At 44.2% G+C, this 22,843-nt stretch overlaps 1 protein-coding gene across 20 annotated transcripts in view; it reads right to left on the reverse strand.

Annotated features, from left to right (window-relative positions):
* The window catches only part of IKZF2 (IKAROS family zinc finger 2), a 109,883-nt gene that overhangs the window by 49,313 nt on the left and 37,727 nt on the right, over positions 1 to 22,843 (reverse strand). For 16 of the 20 annotated variants that reach the window (XM_048952958.1, XM_048952951.1, XM_048952971.1 and 13 more), the window contains one exon: positions 2,377 to 2,643. In XM_048952958.1, coding sequence (XP_048808915.1) covers positions 2,377 to 2,643 — 267 coding nt within the window. Of the gene's footprint in view, positions 1 to 2,376; positions 2,644 to 4,781; positions 4,930 to 22,843 lie in introns of all 20 variants that reach the window. The other 4 variants (XM_048952961.1, XM_048952962.1, XM_048952970.1 and 1 more) reach the window with 2 other exon arrangements.

Consider the following 22,843-nt stretch of genomic DNA (forward strand, 5'->3'; position numbering starts at 1 on the left):
CACAGGTTGTCTTTAGAGGTAAGGACTTACATGCCATTCGCGTTACCTGATGAAGAACATCATCCATTTCCACTTACTAGGCACAACCTCCCTTCCCTCCACCATCCTCCCTTGGGCTGTAAAACCAGACTACCCACAGGCCAGGGTTCATTCCAGAGCTGGGGCCAGCCCATTCAGCCCAACTGCTGAGGAAGTGGCAATATATTTTCAAGTACTGCACTTTAGGAGAGAGATACCAGTATGTTAAAAATACTCCTTAAAATCAAGGATGTGGAAATCCAAGCAAATTTCTCCTTCTGTTGTGGACAGTGAAGTAGCAGCATGTATTAAAAAACAAACAAACAAAGCAGGGGAAAAAAAATCCCCCGCAAAATTTGCCAACTGCTGTACCGAGAGTAGAGCACCAGGCTGCACTTCTACATGCTTAAGATGTCTGTACAGTTCAAGGTAGCACATTCCTCTGCTCAGATGGGAGAAGAGACGTAGCTCAACACAGAGCCACCACTACCCAGAAGGCAAAAGCTACTCGCCATGTAACTCCTACCTATAAGCGCACGTGCAGTGGTTGTCACCCATACACAGACCTACACAGATTTTGTCCTATTTGTTTTGAATTCACATTTTCTTTAAAACAAAAAGGCAGCTTTGTCTGTATTTAAAAGATGAGCTAGCTAACATAGACTATTTAATTAAGCACCTCAATCTAAAATTAGCAGGCCTAATTTAACTGTTCAAGTTCAAATACGTGGACTCTGATGCACCTACAATACATATGCTCAGATAGATGCAAGTGCCAGTGAAAACTTTTCAGCTGAAAGCTGGAGACTCAGTCTGTTGCATTCTCTGTTCTCTTTCCCTTTTCTAGTAATAGCATGTCAAATTGTTAATCAAGATTTCATTCCTTCAGCTAACGCGTTTCCCCTGTCGTAATAGCTGTCTAAAATCATGACTGCATCATAAACGACACTGCAATGCTTTGCATTATACATTTAAGTTATTATCAATACAGCTTATATACAGGGCATTAACTATGTAATATATATTTGTTATTCCTCTGTACAGAAATTCTATTGATTTCTTACCCATCAAGTGCACACTACTTGACTGCAAACTACCAGGTTTACAGGGGGATTATACCAAGTCTTTTCTTACTCTGCCTTAAAACTCCACTTTCTCTTTTTATATCCTGTCAGATATCTCAGTTACAGTGGGAGCTTCTTACCCCACTAAATAAAAGCAGAGAGAGATTTAAAAAAAACCAACAAGATATGTTTAATTTTTTCAAAAAAAGTATGAATAAACACCCCCTAAGGCTTACCCTCAGTAAGATTTAAGTGTATGCCTTAAGCCAAAAAGTATATACCATAGCAGTTCAGGTGCTACACATCTTAAATCTCACAGAACTTGAACGTGTGCTTAAGAGCTTTTCTGACTCAATGGCTCTGTGTGACAGATTCCATAAGACTCCACAATATTGTCTTCTGGCACCACCTCCACTTTATTTTTCTGTTGGAGGTAACTGTCCTTCCTCCCTGAGCAAGTTAAGGATCAGCCTCTGTGTACCTCCATTTACCAGATTTGTCCAGACTCTCTCAAAACTTGTTTTGAACTCATGGCCCTTTCTTTCTTTTACGGCAAAGGTTTTGTCTACCTCTTGAATTCTCAAATCCTTAAGGCTAGTAAGCTGTTTTGGTCCCCACCAAGTAGTAGCACTAACAGTAATAGACATAAATGAGAAAACGTAAGGATTGAAAGATGCCACAAAAAAATGGCATCGACATTGTCAGGACAAGGACTAGTCCATAAGAACAGTTCAGGTGAGATTTCTACGATGAAGCTGGCCCATGATGAGCAGCAAGCCCATCTGAGCATCAGGATAAGCAGCTGAGCACAAGGTAACGCCTGCCTGCCATGGCTTTGCGCAGTCACCCAGCATCACGCCCAGCCTCTTGTGAAGGTGTGGGACACCCGAGCTGCTGGCCTTGCCTACCTACAAGCAGCTCCGAGGGAAAGCCCTGAGACTCACCTTAAAGTATAAAAAAATCTCACACATGCACACACACGATCACATACACACGCCCTCCATGTTCTCCCTAGTCAAGGTCAGTAGAAAGATTGATTTTCAGACTTGTGTCGCATTTTTAAGAACCAAAAACTAGAAATGAACACCAAGGAAGCACCACGCTTGCCAGAAACACAGAATCACCAAAGTCCGGGGAGCAGAGGGAGAACTGAAACAGCAAAGCCCGCTTTTCCCCTTTTCCCCTCCCCACTCTCCTGCAACCCCGTGAATGAAAAGGGAAGAGAGAACAGTTGTCAGGTAATATCAACATCAGATGCCACAGGCAGTCATCAGATTTTCTTTCAGCTGCTTACCAGTGTGGCTCCTTTTATGTACCATTAGCACATTGGGCCCAATGCAAACCATGCCACAGACGTCACATTTCAGTTTACCATTCGGAAGCCGGATTCCTCCCTCGCTCGACAGCTCCTGAATCTTTCTGTTATCCGTCATCTCGTTATTCTCAGCGAGGGGCTCTTCCAGGCTGCTTCCTTCATCGAGAACCCTGACCTCATCTTCCTGACAGAAGGTCTTCCTGTCAGATTCCTCATCACTTTGCATTTCTACCTTCACTGAATTTGCTGAAATAAAAAAATAAACAACAACAAACAAACAAAAAAAACATTAAAATGTGTATTTTCTAGGTTCCCAAAAGCTAGTATAAGTTGCTACTATTACCAACATTAAAGCACAGGTTAGAGGCTCAAAGCAACACAAGTGCCTCACAGTAGTGACAGCAGCACCAGTTACAACTGAATTTCAGTTCAAGACAATTTTCTATTTCTAATTTAGAGCTTAGAAACTAAGGTGTGGAGCAATCCAGAGACCTATCAAAAGCTGCAGAGATGTACCATGCTTAAAAACTCCCGCTTCTCCACTCGAGGCACAGGAGCTCCCTTCCTTTCAAGGGACCAAAGTCATGACTACAATACACAGTTACACATCTACATCCCCCCTGCCCTGAGTTTGGGAAGGGCAGCAAAACTTTTCCACTGACAGGACACTGCACCACCAGAGCTCACACAAATGAGCTCACTTCATAGGCAGGACTGCTCAAAATGCAGGGACTTGATGAAGCAGGGCTCCTGTTAGTAAGCTCCAAACCAGCCTGCCTGCACGGGCATGTCTCCCGATGAGGGGATGTCAGCTCTGGAGGAGCCTCGAGTGCTTTTGTGCCACCATATCCTGATTCATGCAGATGGGATACTGCCAAGGCAAACAGTGAGACCTATGCTGCTGGTTTAGTTAGATCTGTAAAATAAGCACACTCTGAGATGTTTCTTATCTGCCTGGCTAGACCAACGGGCCCACCACCGATTTCCTTAATTCTCAGGTCACAGGACAAATCTTAAGTAAAGTAAGTAAAGGTGCTTGTGGGTTCAGCAAATCTTTGAAGGAAAGGAACACATCAAGCTTCTTCACGCAGGGGTCTCAGCGCAGGGGTGTTTTAATCACCAGACACCCACGTTCCAGCGGCTGGTGGAAACTGCTACAAGGCCTTTCCCAGAGTCACGCTCTCCGACCGCACTGTCAGCCAGAAGGCAAGCCCACATGCCAGTTTCCACAAGACCTGATCCTGCTGAGGGGTTTAAAAAGGAGGTGATTCAGCCTTCGTATCTCAGCAGTCTTTGACCCCTGCACTAAGGCCATTAGCACAAGTGCCGATGGCAGCAAATGAGCTGAGTGCAGGCGCATGGCCTGGGCCTGGCTGTGCCTCTGGAGCCCTGCTGGAGACTTGCGCTCCAGACCCGATCTGATGAGAGAACAAGAGAACCAGAAATAACTGGGTCTTGCTTGCTGCCAGTCAGCACGTTTTCCAAGGGCTGCCCTGGCAATATCACAAGAACTAACCCCCTGACTTCCTTCTTCATCCTTTCTCCTCCTTCCCCCAAATTTATGGTCAGAGAAAACGGACGGTTCAGAGACCAGTGTTGATGTTGCAATTCTAAGCCATGACCGTCACCGCCAGACAAAAGCATAATGAATGGGATAAAGGCACCAGAAACCAAACGATAAGATGCTGCTTTTTAACCATAAAATTGTTGAAATGCATCTTCTACTATTCAACGAGGCACTAATGGAAGCTCAGGAACGGAAGCAGTATCACAGCAAAGCCCGTCCCAAACAAGGACGGACAGATCGCAGCAGACTGCCACCAGCACAGGCACTGTCATCGCAAAATTCTGCATCTACAAAATACTTCAGCGTTTCATTTATAGAAGGGAATTGATATTTTGTTGCCACAGAGATGTATTTATTGTTAAAAAAAGAAACAACAGCACAGACAGAGAGCTTGGCTGCAACTCGGCTCCTGCCTGCGCCCTGGGTGCGAGATGGTGACTGCCGCCTCACCTTGTGCCTATGGTGCACAGAGATGCTCAGGTCCTCCTCCCACCTTCTGAGCAAAGCATGTGCTTGTGATATAGGGGCAACCCGACTTGAGAGTTGGGGAACAGCAGTTCCCTCTGGTAATAACAGCCTTTTGGGGCATTCAGCAAGTCTGAAAACGAAGCTCAAATAAACGGCTTGCTGTCTTCAGGAGCAGGATTTAATACTCCCGGCCACACAAGTGGCTCTGGCAGAGCCAGGAGTGGTACTGGCAGCTCCTGACCCAAAATCCTGCATTGCTGCCACAATACCATACATTCCCTTTGCACGGTAACACATTAAGTAACCGAAAAAACCCTCATATCAATTGTGCATATTCGTATGTACTCACAAGGGAAAGAGACAACGTCGTATCTTATCTGTCTTCTTGCATTAATTTCACAGATTTCTCTGTCCGTATCTGACATGGAATCACTAGACAGCACCAAGACATCATCACTACTTGCCATGGAAGTCTGCGGACCTCTGGCTGCTCACTCCTATGAAAGCAAGGTTTTAAGAGCTTACAAAACTGGAAGATCACTTTCTTTATATTGCCCTAGGGTTTCTGTCTGCTGAATGCTGGGTTTCATCCTTCCAAAACACACAGAGCTCCCAAACTCCTGCAAACGGAGCTCACAAAGCCCATATGGTTTAGGCTGCATTTCTTGATGTATCCCAGGTATTTCATAAAGGGCAGTAAACAGCCTGCATGACTTAATTTCCCTCACCCTTACACACATGCACAGTGTTGTATTTGCCACTCTCAAAAGCCCTCGGTTAGCTCCTGTTACTGTGTAAAGGTTTCCTTCAGCTAAGACTAACCACAGGTCCCCAAGGAGGGGAACTCCAGTGCAGCAGGATCTCCTCAGCATTTTGCAAGGGCTTTGCTAACCAGGTCATGTTCGCTGCCTTACATCACACTGGTACACGGCTGTATACAAATGGGTGCTTAAATTGCATACAGTTTATTTTCTGTTCTCAGCCAGCCTTTGAAACTACGCTCATTTCATAGGACTGCCTTTGTTTTCACCTACAGCCACAAACTCAGAAAGCATAATGAACCCTGCTACAAAGGGAGAAGAAATATTTGAGGGATGTTTATGGCTAAGCTGCATCTTACACCATCTCCACGTCAAACCTCACCCCAGGTTCCCTTGCCTTTCTTGTTCACACACTCGCTAAAAGTGGCAAGCTTTCTCATTCCTTGCCAAAACAAAGCATAAATAAGCAAATGGAAACATTTTTTTCTTTTTCTATTTTTTTTTTCCCCCCGTTAAGTTTTTGGCACTTTTCCTAAAAATCACAGCAAATGAGATCGTAGAGATAAACTCTAATCCATCTTGCTGCAGTAACTTCGAGTCAAATCATCTGCCTCTAGCTAATACAAATTCCCTCCACTTTGTCCCAGTTGAAGATGACATCTCATCTTCATCAAAAAGAGACAAGCAGCCCCAAAAGCTTCTGCCTGTGGACAAGAAGCTAGTGGCGTATCTCCAGCAGACCACACAGCATCAACCAAGTGAACCTGAATCACACTTCACCCTGAGCGGTCAAATTGAAAACAATTATTGCTAATGTCTGATAAGTGCTAATTAAACTGCAATTCCCTGTTAAACAATATTTTGGCAACTCTGCAGTACCCAAATATTTTCTTCACCCACAAATTACTGTAGCTGCACACCAGAAGTTGGAGGATCCACTTCAAAAATTGTTCTTAGTGTTTCATCCTCTGTCATAGAAATCTGTTTCACACAGAAGTAAGATCTAGGAGAAACAACAAGTCAAACCAAAGCCACTTTCTCGTCTCGCTGAAAGATCTGATGGCCAGGCAGGCAGTAAGGCACAGCTCTGGACATCTTTTCTTAAGCAAACAAGCTCAAGTACAACTCCCCTAGAGAACAAAAATCCTACTACCCAACACAACAGGGAGCATGCAGCAGGGCTATGCCTCTCGTCTCCTCCACTGTCTGCTGTCCCACGTCATTGCTTATTTTGGTCTGTGGCCTCGAGAAGCAGGCTGGCCGCTGTCACCAAGGGACTGTGGTCTCCAGCTGGAGGTTAGCCACCAGCCTCTTCCTGCTGCCCCCGGAGCAGCAGAAAAAGCATGCCTGACCCTTGCCTTCTCCCCAGCTCCTCTCCTCTCACCAGCAGGAAACAAAGCTCTGGCCCGGGTTCAGATCCTCAGCCTTGTGGAGGCAAAATTCAGATCTGCCACCCCCGAAGAGCCTTGGGGCGGCTCTGTGGGCGAAGGCAATGAAGGATGTTCACAGACACAAGGTGTTCCCCGACCACGCTCATGGGACAGAGAAGGGCAGATGCTGCATTAGCTCTCCCAGGGCCTGTAGCAGATTCACTGCCCAGAACACTACATACGCACTATTTACAGCCTAGATAACAGGCCTGAATACCTAGATATTCATGCCCGAATACAAAGAAATAAAGAAATTGCTGCTTTTCTGTGGATATGAGACTCAGTTCCAATGCTGCAACACAGTAACTGGCAGCTACAGCAAGACCTTCTGCACACCGCCTTGTCAATGGTCAGTGACACCGACTGTCCCAATGCCCATCTTCTTCTAGGCAGTGATTAATGACACTGCTAATTGGCAGCATGTGACAAGCAGAAAATGACCCAACTTCTGGCCCATTTTGAACCTGGCTACCTAGTTCTTAACTAGAGTGCTTGGATGTGGAATCCTTTCTTTATACTATTAAAAGCACCCAAACAGCGAGTAAAATACACTTTGTTTTAAGAGCTGGGATGGCAAACCTGCAAGTGTTTTGGAAAATGAAAATTAAGCAGTGCAGGGTGGAGGGAGGCAGGAGAACTCTTCTGCCCTGACAGATTTTTAAAGTTGAAGGGAAGGGATGCCAAAACCTGAAAACAGTGAGCACTGACTCTTGTTTGCTCTAGGAGCACTCTGGTACTGAAAAGGGTCCTTAAAGAAGGTGTTTACACCACTCCAGGAACGTAGTGAGCCTTCAATGCATGTTTAAACATACTCTCCTCCTGGAACTGTATAAAAGGGTCTCAGTGGATAGAAAACTTGATCGTTGAGTTTCTTGCTGCTATTTGAATTTGGCTCCTCATTAATGAAGCTTTTCAGGTCAATTCTGTTTTAATGGTGAGCTATTAGATGCACAAATGCACAGACCTCCCTTTCTAAGAAGATACACGTACAAGAGGAGTGAATAGTCATGCAGCAGCAGAACCAAATGAGGAATCCACTCTTTTGCAACCTCATTGCCAGTGCAAGACAGCATCCTGGAATCAGGCAAACAGGGCAATATGAAAAAGCAAATGGGAAATATGATGAAGTTGTATGAGGAAGACAGAAAGCCAGGCCTGCTTGAGGCACTGGCAGTACAGTATCTCCTTTAGGGTAGGTAATGAAGATGTCCAGGAGAAAGAAAAACATTTAAGTAACACCTGTGGGCAATGCTGCCCTAACAACACATAATGGAAACAGTTTCACTTCGGGGTTAGGAAGGTGAATTCCAAGGGAATTCAGTTCTGTTTGCTCAGTAGACTGCAGGTTTCTGGAGGCTAAGAGAGAACTGAAGCTGTATCTGGATGGAACAAATGAGGGTGAATGCCACCTGCAAAGAAAGGGGAATTACCCGAGACAAGCGACAATAGCCTGATCAGGGAGGACATCCCCGATGCAAGGTGTCAAATCTATTTGCCACCAGCTGCCAAAGATTCAGCTCCAAGTATTAATCTTAGATAGTGACACCATGTTTTCACATTGACTTCAGCATTTGTGAGCATTCACCACTGTAAAATTGAGCAAAATAGCTTATAACTAATAGAAGGGAAGAGGAAGGAAAGGCAAGATTTAAAAGGGTTGTGCCGAGTCTTCTTCTGCACACCACAAATGGCAGTCTTCAAGAATGCCACATGGTGTTGGTTAATACTCCAGAAATTCAGTGAGAACTCACCAGCTTATTTAAGTACCCTTTGAAATTTTTTAGTTTTCACATCAAAGAATCTTTGCTCCATCCAGCTACCCCTGAAACCAATTGCAACTCTCAAATTAAAAAAAAAAAAAAAAGCAACAGGGTATTATTTCATATCTTCTGGAGGTGTCGCGTGCAGTAAGTGTAGGCTAACAGGTCTGCTACACCCAAGTTTAGTTTAAATTAAGACGTGTCTGCATCACTAAGCTGAGCTTCAGCCAGGTTTTAGCTAACAAAAGCTATGGTTGACTTGTTCCTGCTCCCCACCCCTTGCACTGCTAATCCTTTCTATTGGGACCAGTGCTCGTGAAACTGGGTGGTTAACTGCTCAGGCTGGAAACTAGCCCTGCTGAGGAAATCAACACGCTTCAGGTGGATCAGACTTATTTTTGCCACTGTGAGAGCTACAGAAAGAAGGAAGGGCTGTGGGAGAACAGGGATACCCCACCTGGACTCAGATCAGCTTCGGCTGATGGGGAGCAGCACCCCTGATGTCATTGTGTGCTTTCTGTAGCCATGCTTTTAAGATGCCAGGCAGCTCCTCCGAGTCCAGCTGTCCGCTGCCAGGCACAAGCAATGAGGGCTGCGGTAGCAAAACCTGCAGAGCCACTTCCGTGCTGAAATGGCTACACATGCTTATACAAATATTTCAGCTGGGAAGACCACACCACATCCCAACAAGTGCAGTGAAAGGACCTGAAATTTCTATCACAGAACTAAATTCTGACCGTTTTGATGATTTTTGTGTCCCGTTCAGGTGAGAACACTGCTGAAGAGTAAAGGCTGAGAGACTGAATAAGGAGCATCTTCGTTTAAGGATGGCAGCATCTGGACCACGATTTGCCCCAGATAACCAGCACTTAGGCATGACTCTTTTCTCCCCAGAAGCCACCCATGCTGCATATCTCTACCTGGCAAAAGAACTCCTAACTGGAGATAGACGATTGCTCAGTGTTGCAAGATTCCTCTCCAGAAGAACCTCAGGCCAAATTTCACCCACAAATGCACTTATGCAACTTGCACTTACATGAGCGAGAGTCATGTATTCATATCCCAGGGTAGCAAAAGCACTTGTGATGACCCATCCACCCCCTCCTTTTTTCCTCTCTGCTTCCAAAGTAACTATGGTGCAACAAATATTATGCCTAACATAATACAGGGCCTGTGCTGACTGTCTTCAGGAGCAAGCAAGAGCCTCTTGATCTCCACACCCTTCCACACTGATATGCAGCGTCAGAACTGACCCTCATGTGAGAGAAGCAGGACACAGCAGTGCTCAGCTACTAGCTGCTGTGTCTTCCTATGATGCCCAAACCAAGTCAGCTCTTAGGCTTGGAGCCACGGATCATGTTTCCCTAAGGCCAAATTGTTGGATGTCTGTTTGTTCTGCTCCTTTTGGGCTTGTTTTCATGGGGGAAGAGGCAGCAGAAGTTTTCCTTTTCCTTACGTTGTACAAAACATGCTTTTCTGGTCAATTGTTGTTTAGCAAACTTACTGCAGAACTTGGTCAGCCCGTGTGCTCTCCTGCCACATCCATACACGACTGCAGCTTCCCGTCTTAGTCTCACTGCCTTTATACTTGTTACAGGCAGCCAGGGGATGCCTTGGGGGGGCTGTGGTGTGCAGCAAGTGTTTTCCTGGGCCCCACTGTATCGTAAGCTCTCTCTTCACAGCTACGGTGACCTGCAGCAGGCAGGGTTTGGTGATGTGGGTGGTCTTCCCAGCCCCTTCTCTTACTCATCTAAATAAAGCAATTCTCTTACAGTCAGCAGAGTGCACTACATACACTAAGTCAGTCTCCTCTCTCGTTACTGCTCTGTTTTACTTCAGTAGAATTATTTCTGAAGTACACTGCAACATGGAAATAGGAACAAAAATAAGATCAGGCTAAGCCCCTTTGCAAAATACTGTCTCTTAAAACATTAAGACCATGAACACATTTTTATGCTTAAAACTGTCTCAAATTCCAATAAGGGAGAAGAAGCATACACTCACTGAATAACAACATTTACCTCTAAGTGGATTTTCTAAGAGCCTGCTGAGACACTCTGCATGGTACCCAAAACTAGAAGTTTGTAATGGAAAATGCTGACAAACTACAGCTATATATGGATCATCTCTTATAAACAAAAATAAAGTGATTTATAACATCCACTTCAAGTGACCAAAACCTCATTGCTCACTCATTGTCATCTCTGCTTCTTAAAAAGTGCATGACTTCCTAAAATGCTTTCCAACATACGCAAAGACAGTAATTATAACACTAGAAACTATTTCATTTATAAGGAACTTTCCATTAGGGATCTGCGTTGTATTGGAAAATACAGCCAACAAAGTTCCTTGAAGGATATGGAATGACTTCCCTGGGTCTGTACCAGGCACTTTGCTTCATATTCTGGCTTTGCCACTATATTTTAAGCAATAGACGTTATTTTACGTAAGTGAAAGGCTTTCACTGCAAAGTTATACCTTTGGATCATTCACAGCTTTCAGGAAAGCATGTCTTTATCTTTAATTGTACCAACTTTAAATCATCTTAATGCAACCTGACCTAGCCACGTCCTCCTCCTCCTCTAAAGGAGGCACCTCCCCTGACTCATCAACCCATGGAAAATTATAGGATAAGCGCCTGTCAGAAAAATATTCCGTCTCTGTCACCAAATTGTACAAAGGAGATTAACAAAGAAACCTGTCTATTTGAGCCTGCCTTGTCTGCACCCTCAGAGGCAGCTGACTGATGCAAAGCTATGGGCAGCTCCCAGGGTACAAGAATGGTCTGGTGAAATTCGGTAGAGCAACGACCACATGCAGCCCTGGACCGCAGCAAGTGCCTGAGCCCCTGCACCTCTCCTTGAGTATTTCACAGTCATTGCTGCGCTGGGCTCTACTGCAATTAAAAAGAAAAAGGGAAAACAGTTTTGCATAACCACAGCATGGCTACATGAAGTTAAATGGAAACTCTTAAAAGCCAACAGTGCCTTTGTTAAATGCTGAGCTCTGTCAGCGGGGTGCTGCTTTCAGACAGGTATTTTTACTTGAGACAGACAATGAAGTGCATTTCCCTTGCATCTTTTTCTTTACCAGTTTCAGATACCAATGGGGACCAGGATTTGGGGATCAGGATGCAGAGAAACCCACTCACGCTTTGAGACCCCAGCAGCACTGCCTCACATTAAGGCAGGGCTTAGAGCACGAAAATCCCCTACATCTAAAGGTGTACATCAAAGGACTGGTCCGAGAAACAGACAGCAATGGTACATCATAAGGATGGCAGAATCTGGCTTAGTGCCTCATCCTTTCCAAATCTGAAGGACAAAACATTTCACCACTGTTCCCCCCCCCCCCCCCCTCACCTCCCCTTTCAGAAGTCACTTTCAGAATCTAAATCTCTTTAAGACCCAACAAACTAACAAAAAGGGGGTGGGGTAAGCATCTCCGCTGCCTCCTTCCCACAGCTTAAAACACACCAGTTATTAAAGCAGCAAGATATTTAAATGACTATTCATTCCCCTTTAATTATTTATTTTTATAAATGCGAGGCTTTCACCTGTATCATTATTATGTAGGCAGTGACAGATGGCAATGGAAAAAATATAAAATAACTCCTAGAGTATTAACTTTTTTTCAGTACCGTATGTGTCAGATTCTTTAGCATAAATAAATGGCATTACACAGTCTCATTAAATCTATACATCTGTGTAGTAACTTGCAATTTATGGATATTTTCTGACACAATGTTCAAACCAACAGGTTTAGCTCACATGTTTCTTTTCTCACCATGCCATCTCCAAGTCACCAGAAAAGCAAACAAAAGCAAAACCCCACAGTAAATATTCCCGAAGTATTCTATGAGGACATCTGCTATTCATCATCTGCACACGTTTAAGGGAGTGAGAAAGAAAGAGGGCGGTGGGACCATGGGCAAAAAGGGCGCCTCCAGCAGCCCCCACCGCTGGACACGCTTTCTCAAATGCCACGAGGGCACCTTTGGAGCTGCTCTCCAAGGATGCTCACCAGATCTGGAGAGCCTTCAGCTCCCCCAGACCATCGGAGAGCGCCACGAAACACTGCTGCCCAAACATCAAACTCAGCCTGCCCAAACTCAACTCTCACCAACGCAACACAATCCATTGGGAAGCTCAGATTTCACATTGGCTGCAACTTCTGCACGCCAACCTTTTGTCTCCCTGGGTGAAGGCTCTGTTGGAAGCTATTTACGTACTGGCTCCTTTCCTCTAGGAGGAGCTGGTATCTCTGCCTAAAATTAAGACTGCTTGACACTTCCTACGATAAGGCCCTGTTTTTTACTTGCTTATCCCTTTGCCAAAAACAATTTAGGCTGAAATTTGTAGGAAATATTTTTATTTCTTTTGTGTGAAACTGCCATCAAAACAGTTTGACTTCCTTCATGAAGGGACTGGAGAAGGCACCATCGCTGGTTCTCAGGTTAAAATAAATTGAGCCAGGACTGGCCAAACTAATCAAGCCCATGTTTTTGGACAGATTTATACCCAGCCTCTTTCAAACCTCCTTGCTTTCAGCAATCCCCATTTAAGTACCTGCTACCAAACAGAATGAGCAAGATCTGAGCTGTACCCTTTTCCCCTCGTTAATGAAGGCTGCTGAGCACAGGGGATCCTCCGATCAAGCCCCAAATTTCATCTCACTGCTACACTTCTATTGGGCCAAAGAAAAGGAACATTTGGGGAAACGCTGCCCTGACTTACCATGGTTCTGAGGATGGGCCACGTGCATTAAAAATCATTACTGCGATGACAAGAAGGGAAAAATGTAAAAAAAAAAATAATAAAGGAAAGAATTTGGTATCCTGAGAGCTTCACTAAAGCTCTTTAAAGTGCATAATTCCATCACCGTACTGTACATAGCACACAGTCTCAGAGGGGTAATTATCCCTGTGTTGGAAGCCAGTGTGAATATGCACACAGCCGGTCAATACGATGTTGTGTTTGCTGCTGCTTCTCTTAGTTTTTTCTTTCTTTTTTAAATCAATTTTAATTGTCGTGGATCTATTTCTGCTAATAAAAGAGAGTGAACTGATTCTGGTCGGATAGATTTCTGGATACGGAAAATGAGTGAGCAAAACATGTGAGAGTACTTACTGTATTACCAGAAATATTTATAAACGGTTCTTCCTTCCCTCGGCTGGCAGAATATCAAAGCACCGAGGAAGCAACACGGATGGCTTTTGAAGTGATGGAGAAAGCAGAAGTCCGCTTCTCCATCATCAACCTGAGAAAGCGCTGCCACAGGGCTCCAGCAGAAGCCCAGACTGGAAATGCTCCCAGAGTAACATCTCCCTCCTTGACGGAAGGCTTGCATCAGTGCAAAGTGTACCAGGGCAGACCACAAATCAGCCTCTGCAGGGAACAGGACATGCCCCCCTGCCTATGACAGCATACTGACTGGAGACCAGGGTACTTTTTCGCAATTGAATTGTGATTTCCAGGTCTGTTACTCCTTCCAGCCGAGGACAGTGATATTCTACAAAGGCTTGATGCCAACCTACGCCAAGACCAACATAGACTGGGCTTGATTGACAACAGTGCAGCCTTCTCCACAAGACGCAGCACTATTCCAGTGCATCTATATCAGCAACATAAAAATGAGCAAGACGATACACGTACAGACCAACCAGGACCTGCAGATCTCCTTTGTTAGCGACAAGCCCCCAGCTGGGATGCTCCACATGCACAGCCAGGAACTTGCAACAGGAACAGGCATCTTGTCCCCATGGGCAGAGAGCTACAGTAAGGCACAATGATTCCCAAGTCAGCTTGTACACTTGAAAATGCCTGGGGGTCCTGATTCAGTGCAATACTTAAGCAATCACCAATCTTTAATGTTTAAGTCAACAGGGCTTGAGTACAAGTACATAGGTAATTACATGAATTCATCGCTGGGCTGAGCAGGCATGTTCCAGCTCACAACAGCAATGAAAGGACATTGTGCAGGAAGAACAAAAAGCCTTGAGGAAAGGATTAGTAGTGTCACAAGTTAAACATCTCCTCCCTGATGACATACAGGATCGGGTCAACTGTGCAGACAAGCGAGAATGCTGCAGCATGAAGTTAGAAACAAACTGCTGCCTCTAGTAGCATTTCAGACAGCAAACAGAATTCTAACACACAATAAGCAGTATTTTAATAGCATTCCTGTAGAAGACAGGTGGAGACTTTTCAGAGTCTAACTGCATACAGTTTCTACTTCAGCTGCTTTAACTTACCTATCGGATTTAAGCGTAAGAAATAACAATAAACTTCTTTTCATAACCAGCCTCCAAAATCTTTCAGCTCCTGCTTCACAGTTCCAAAAATTGCAACCTAGGAGGCCTGTAACTTAATCGTGATACGCTGCCATTAACAGTCTACTGAATTACAACAAATAATGCAGCAGGACCTGAGCGACAACTCCGCCTCACTGTCTTAAAAATAGACAACAGGGGTTTGGTGGCAACACGAACACATTTCAGTTACGTTGCACTAAGTAAGCAATCATCAGACCAGTTGTGGTCTTTCAAAAAAAATCCAGAACGTATTATTTTTAAAATTACCTTAATCCACACCAAATACATGAATTCCTCAGATGATTATGCCTTCCCCTGAATACAGGAATATATCCAGAATTTACTGTAGATTATTTGAGCACTCTAGCTCGCAGCAAGCAGCAAGTAGTTTGGTGCCTGCTGAAATAATTACCAAGCAAGGATGAGATAAAGATATAAAACAAATTTATTGGCTGCCTAGCAGACTTTATACTCAATTTTCTCTTGTCACATTCTCATCAAGTGTAGGTACTCACACAATCCTACTAGCAATGGTTATGACCAGAAACGCGCCAGACCCAACCACCCTGGTGCCAAATGTGATCTTAAGATTCAACAAGGCAGCACACATACTTACAGCTAGGACATATAATTTTATACACCCCACGTGACGCTTCATTTCTCTGCTTTCATGTGTGTACCAGATCCACTCATTTCCTTTCATGCTCCATAACCACTCTTATTCATGTGCCTAAGCTCAGCACCCTTTGCAGAAAGCAACTTGCTCGTGTAACCAATTATTCCTTACTGCTTTGTTGTTTCAGGCCTGGAGCTTTGGGATCGCAGGCTTCCTTAAAGGTATCCTCAACTCCACACTCAAGGGAAAGAACAAAGCATCTGACACAAGGCAGAACCTGAGACACTCAAAGCTCAGAGGTTTATTTTAAGCGCACACACGGAGGTGGAACATCCCGGTCTTCAACTTCCAATTCTGATGGGAGACATAAGGAAGGAGGAGTTTTTGCAGTGAAGATGGAAGACAAAAAGAAAAAAATAATCACATGGGTCAAACTAACTTTTTGTTTGTAAAACTAACTTGACTTGAGACGCTGGTTTGAGCAAAAAAACAAAACAAAAATGTTTTGGAAGTTACCTCCCCTTTTCAAGTGCTGACCATTCAGAGCTCAAATAGATCATTATGAAACAAACGTGGAAACATTTTCCACTTCTCAAGAGCAAAAGCCATTTCAATATCACCAAAGTGTTTTCTCTCCCAACATTTTCATCAGACTTGACTCAAATTCCATTCTGGTCCTGCTCTCAAGCTGCCTTTCCTGACAAATTTATAACTCTTGTTTCTACCTAGCAGCTGCCACTGCATTTCACTCCCAGCTGGATGTAAGGATGCAAAGTAGTCTCAAGTTTGGTCTTCCATACCAAGAAGTAGGAAATTTGTTTCAATCTAGATACTTTTGGAGCAGCCATCATCTAGAACACAAAACCCCACCAACACACACTACAAAACAATCAGAACACCTCCAAAATATGAAAAACTAACACCTGAAGCACCTATAATGACTTGAGATGAGAACAGGTTGCTGTACGATACCAGGAACAAACAGAAATGGCTGCCTATACCCGAGTAATGTTGTCCCCAACTATAGCCTACAGGTTCCTCAAGGATCCAACTTCTAGCATCTCCTGAATGCACTTTTTGTCTCACACAAGCTCAGCTCCCAAATAGCCTGAGCCCAGGGGAATCAGCCCAAGGCTGCTATGGACAATCCAGCACCTCCTGGACTTACGAAGGCCCTGCAATTGTCTGGGCCTTAAACTTCCACTGCACATCATTTCAAGCACTTCCATAAGTCTTACTTGCATACAGCTGCATCTTTAGATACCTAAACATACGTTTAAACCAGAATCTAAACCTCCTTGCCTCTCAGTTCATCTACAAAACAGAAGACAAAAGTCTTTATTTTCACGAGGGGTCAGTGACAATAATTTGATCAGTGTTGGAGATAAATGTTCGTGCGCTAAAGTCAACAGAAGTAGAAACAAATCCTAATTCAGCATGCCATACACTGCTTACAGGAATCCCAACATTGGTGAAAAACAGAAAGAAAGCCTTTTCCACCAGACACAAGATGCACCTGCTTGCAAAGGAACTTGCACAATTTTCATTTCATATATTTTGGCCCAAGCTCATACTAACAGCCTGCGTCTTCTATGAGTTCTTCAGAAAAAAAACCTCTGTACATCTTGTAAGTTCTCTAATGCTGGGATCGATGGATCAAAGCAGAAAAACCTGGGACAACTGAAGTTTAACAGAGTCTCCAAGAAAAGAAAGAAAGGCAAGACTTGACGTGTTTGCAGAAAAAACCATTCGAGTGAGTGAGAAAAATTTTCTTATGCTGATGTCTTCTAACACGACCTGCCAGCAGAGATGTCTTCACGAAGACCATATCACGTGCTATTGATTCCATGACTCACTATTTCCAGTGTTAGAAGTGTGGCCAGATACGGTGCTAATAAGGAAAAATCAATTTCTGTTCCTACAGTGAGTTTTTCTTACAACATAAACTGAACGTATTGACAAAAAAAGAAATCTGGATATTAACATAAGACAAAATAAGACATCAATAGCGATTTGGAAAGAAAAAGCACCTAACCTGCTAAAATATCTGTTGGAATAGACATGGAACAAAATCCTACCTGATCTTCAACACATTTTATTCCCTCACTCTACAGTTATACACGAGGTTTGACTGGTGGTGGTGGCTTTAAAGAGGGGATTTATTACACTGAAAACATCAGGGCTGTTTTTGAGAAAATCCTTAAGATATAAGGCAGGACAGACTCCAGCAGTGAAGAACTCTACAAGCCCTTGGGGTCTTCAGTGACACCTCAAGCACTTGCTTAGCTTGACTGAACCCAAGCTCTCCATGGCACAGCTACGTCCTCTGCTTTCTCAGCTGGCTACAGTGTTTTGATCAGAAATTCCATCTGGATTTTCAAAATCTTCTCAATTTAGATCTCATCAAGACTTGCACACATTTACAAGGAGCTTTGATTTCTAGACACCAAAGGCTTCCTACAAGATAAAAACTACTCAGTATCTTTCCACCCACTCTAGCAGAATGACTGGTAATAGACCATTTGCACCTCTGCTTTTCGTGTAGAAGAACTATACATATGTGTACATACAATGCACAGGTGTTCTTTCTGGTGAAGATATGCTTTCTACTTAGTTTGGGTTGTTCCTGCTTGAAAAACATCACAGCATCCACAGAGCATTGCCCAGTACCACAGGTTTTCACAACAAAATGCCCATGCTGATTCATTTGTATTTGCTCCTGTGGCACACCCACTACCACCACGAGGAATATCACCAATATAGGTTTATCAGAAAGCACAAGGCCTGAAACTGCCAGTTAATTTCCCTGGATGCAACAGAAGTGATATCCAAGGGTTTTGTTTCTATCACTTTCTTCTGCCTGCTAGAGAATTTTGGTGTTAAAACGTGGACACCAAATGCCACCGGCCACTGGTGAGTCATGCAAGTGGCAGGACTGAATGAGTTGACCCAGAGATTACGAGCCTTCCAAGGTGTTACACATGAACACTGCTTAAATAGATCACATAAAACGTTCTCAGCCAAGCAGTCCATCTTTGCATAAGAAAATATCCTCCTGTTTGCTTTCCTTTCAAATAAATTGGGGGGGGGGGGGAGGGCAAACTTTCAACCTTCTTCAAAAGGCAGTGAGCTTTCTGCACTCCTGTCCTTTCACTCGCAGAAGGAATGCCGATTTCTTGCTGAGCTATGGCTCTGATCATCCTTGCCAAAGCAAAGATGCACACGAGCTGGCTCACCCTCGTTTCCACTGGCTGCTGGAGCACACCAAAGAGACTGCGTGCCCTGCTGCCTTCAGCACCAAGCCAAGCAACGTGATCCTTCACAGAACCTCATATCGCACTTGAAGAGCTGTACTGAAGAGGCATAGAGTGCAGCAGCGCAGGGAGGTTGAGAAATGTCTTCTACTTTTGCTGTCAAGAAGCTCAAATGGTCAGTCTGAAAGTGGGGCATGACAAGCTCCCTAAATTTTTGGAGTCAAAAGTTAGTTGAAAGACTAGAATAACACAGAGTAGGAGGGGGAAGTGGATGTGCTCACCCAGAGACAAAAAAAGAAGGTTTATTCAAGTATTACAGTATGACAATCATGCATTGCAAATACTCCAGTGAAGTGAAAATTTGCAGTCAATACAGGAGGCCTGAGGTTTCAGCATTCACAACAGAAGCCAGCTAACAGAAGCACTGTGGGAGCTGCGTCTGCCTGTGCCACTTCTCCCAAGAAGCCCAACAGGAAACATTTGTGCTCAGCTACTACTTTTAAACACCACAGTCACTGTTCCAACAGCCTTACTGCTACCCCTTCCATCAGAGCTGTGCCTGCAGACCCCAAATGAGGCCGGGGTGCTCTGCTTTATCCTGAATAAGAAAAACGCGCAACAGCAGCAAAGGAGGAAGTTTGCACCTGCAGTGCCCTGCCCATTTATCTGTTCTGTTATTTAGTGTACTGCCAATACATGACCCAGCCCCACCACGCCAATTTTTCTTTCTGAATTACTAATAAGACATGGCATTCATTGCATGCTCATTCCAGCAGAGATCTAGGGTGCTCTCTATGAGTACCAGCACAGTCAGATCTTACCTTCAGACGTGAGGAAAACAGAATTTGGCCTAAGATGTTAAAGGGTTATTTTAAGGAATGCTTTTTTTTTTTTCTTTCTCTCCATTTGTTTGTTTTGGAATTGATACCAGGAAAAAAAAAAATGTAACTAGGAAACAGAATACATAACTGCCTGAGGTGATGTACAAGAAGTTTCTTCGCATTCTCAGACTTTTTCCTGGTTAAAACCAGTTTGCCTGGGGATGGGCCAGCTCGGTTTCAGCTTCCCCTGCTTTCCCAGCATTCCGCACACGAACGTGACCTTCATTAACTCAGCACAGCAACTGGATCCAGCTAACAAAATCCAACACATGTAGGCACTTGTCCGCCTCGTCCTCAAGGGTAGAGAAACAAGGATACAGTTGTTCCAAAACTGGCCTTGCCATTTCCATTTCTTATCCTCGCATAACCGATGCTATCAAGACCGTTTACTGCTGGTCAAAGGCTGCTGCAGCTTCTTGGAAGCAAGCCCTGCTTGTTTTCTCCTCTCTGCTGAAGGATTAACGACCATTTGCTCTCTTGAGGAAATGTGGACATCGTGAGGGAGCTTCATGAAAAATAACTCACGAGTGATACAAAACAAGTAGCCAAATCTGGGCTTCTGTTGGCTGGATTTCAGGTTATTTGCTGGTGAGCTTACGGACTGTCCCTGATTACAAAAAAAAACCCAACTAAATAAACTGCAACATAAAAACACAGCAGAGTAGCAATAGAAAGCCCCAAAACTGCAGCAGTCTGGCAAAGTTGAAGGGACTGGGAGGGCTAAGGAAGGAAAGATCTAGTCAGGCTGCAGAACTGTGAGTCTTGAGATGCAACCGAGCGAGGAATGCAGTGATTACAGACCAGCTTCGTATTTCATTCAGTCTTTTCGTGTTTTCAGCAGAAATGCCACTAAAAAGAAGTCCAGTAGCTATTGGCAGCAGACAGCAGGACACCATTAGGAGCTAAAAAAATAATTTAATCTCTCTAGATCGTTTTATCTACGGGCAAACACGAGCACATACCCAGCAGAGGCAGGTCGTGCACGCTGCCTACATCTAAAACTACTTCTCTGCATTCTAGATAAAGCCTAATGCCATTCTGAGCCAATTCAATTGCAAATGGATATCTGCTTTCTGTGAACGGAACCAAAGGTACCTGGGTGTAATGCCAGTCAGCTCCCTGAAGAGGCAGAAAGCAGCACACCTCGTACTTGGGGGCCAAGTGGGAACAAGGAACAGCCCTCACCTGTTTCTGATCACAATGCAGGTGCAAATCCTTTTCAGACTGGGAGCCTTTTGGGCATTCCCTCTTAAAAAAAAAAAGAACAGAACCACCAAAAGCTCGCTGAAGTCCACAGACTTCAACACCACAACAGAAACAAGCAATGGGAGATGGCAGAGATCTGAGGTAGTTGCACAGGGAATATTAGGGCTTCAATGGGGTAGGTTAGTTTGGTTTGTCATACCAGTTAAGAAAGCAGAGAAGCATAAGCGTTTTGTATTTACAAAGTTCAGTGTAGACCTCTCACGAGCTCTGACCCTGGATGAGAGTTCTGAGTACTACAGAAATACCAGAAGGAATAGAAAAAAAAATATAATCTACCAGGCAACCGCTGTGCAAATTTGATGAGACACCCACTCCCACGACTCCAGCATCACTGTTCTCTCTCAAGCTTGCACACACACCCAGCACCAGTCATCCTGTCTGTCCCTCACACAGCTCTATGCTGCAGCAAGCAGGCAGTGCGCTTACTGCATTTTCTCTGCTATTTCAGACAACACAGAACAGTATCATTTTCACCCCCAACTCAATCTTGGATGCAACCACTTGGCTGCATGTGCACGGAGTCCAACTCTTGTATTGTGCAGAGGAGGCAGCGCCCTGGATGATGCTACAAAGATCATTACTGTGATGCACAAATAGTAAAAATCAAAACAACCACTGCATTTAGAGTTACCAACATGAGAGATGTCCTCGCCACACTCAAATTCCAGACTGGTTTAGGGCATGCATTCCCATCTTCGTCTTTCCCCACGGTGAGTTGAGCTATCACCTCACTCCTTAATGCTGCGAGGGCAAATCTATGCCACCTAGTTTTACACATCTAACAGTCAGCTAGCCAAGACCCAGCTAGCACTGTCTAGGCTCCCTGTGAAGTTAATCCAAATAAATACGCATCTCCAGAGGGCAAATAACTTCATTCCACCTCTTCTACGAGACAATGATTTCTGGAGGAGCCTACAGAAGCTGACGAACTGACTGGTTTAAACTAGATACCTAGCTTCTGCATGGCTAAGGCTCCTAAGATTAATGGACATACGGACAGGGTCCTATTCAGTGCACAACTCCACAGACTCTTGGACAGAATTTGGTACATCTTTCACTAATTGTGTAAGCTAAAGCCATTTATTACTTAGACAGCCTTAGACTACCTTCCAAGCAAGTCATCCTCACAAGAAAATGAGCAAAGCTGGGTCACACTGCTACGTCCTTTCGATTTTCAGATGGCTGAGAATCCCTACCACCACTTCTGTTCCACTTTACTCCCTGTTTCTTCCCCTCCAAAATCCTATAGGATATAGCTATAGGAGGATATAGCTAACTCCTACCTCCGTTTCAAGGTTTGCACATGATAGTGAAGTTAAGTTGTTCCTACATTACTCTAAGCCCCGTTTGGATTTGAGAAAGATTTAGGCGGAGTACTTCATGTTAACAAAGTCTGTTTTTCCCAATTCTCTATTATAGATCAAGGATTAACTTACACCAGAAAAGCTTGCACTTCCTTCAACTATGTTACTGATTTTTGCAGAAGAAAAAAAGCCAAGCCAACACCTCAAACTGAGAATAAGGAAAAGTAACACACACTTGTCTTCCACATGCAGTCAAGTTCTCCCAGTGATGCCAGTTTTCATAATGCCCGAGATCTGTTCTTTTGCTCTGCAGGGGTGAAAAAACAGACTGTTTCCTATTTCCATAGGAGAAACAACTGCAGAGAAGCAGCAGAAAGAAAAAAGACATGGAGAGACACTCACATGCAAAAGCTTCATTGAACATGCTACGACTCCGCAGTAAGGTCATAAGCACTCATGCAGAGCATTGCATGATGAAACAGAAACTGCTGTTAAATCACTTACAAATTACGAAAGAAAAGCTACCAGTAACAAAGGGGGTAGGAGGGTTTGAGAAGTCCAGATACAGGAAGGACTCCAGCATGTCAAGATGAGAAGATGTGACTACCATGTTCCAGGCTGACAGCCCTGGCCCCATAACTTCTCCTATCAGTGTCCGTGCAGAAGCTGAGCATGCTGGCTGCTCACATGCCCTGAACCGCTAACATCCTTTCACCATCAGTGCCAGAGACAAGGTCCAAAGGTTTCTATCAACTAGCTTCCCGCCCTTATAAACGATGAGAGCATTATGTACACAGCTCTTGTGAGGAGAGTCCCGAATTCTACC

Source organism: Lagopus muta, chromosome 8 (genome assembly GCF_023343835.1).
Source record: "Lagopus muta isolate bLagMut1 chromosome 8, bLagMut1 primary, whole genome shotgun sequence".
NCBI lineage: Eukaryota > Metazoa > Chordata > Aves > Galliformes > Phasianidae > Lagopus > Lagopus muta.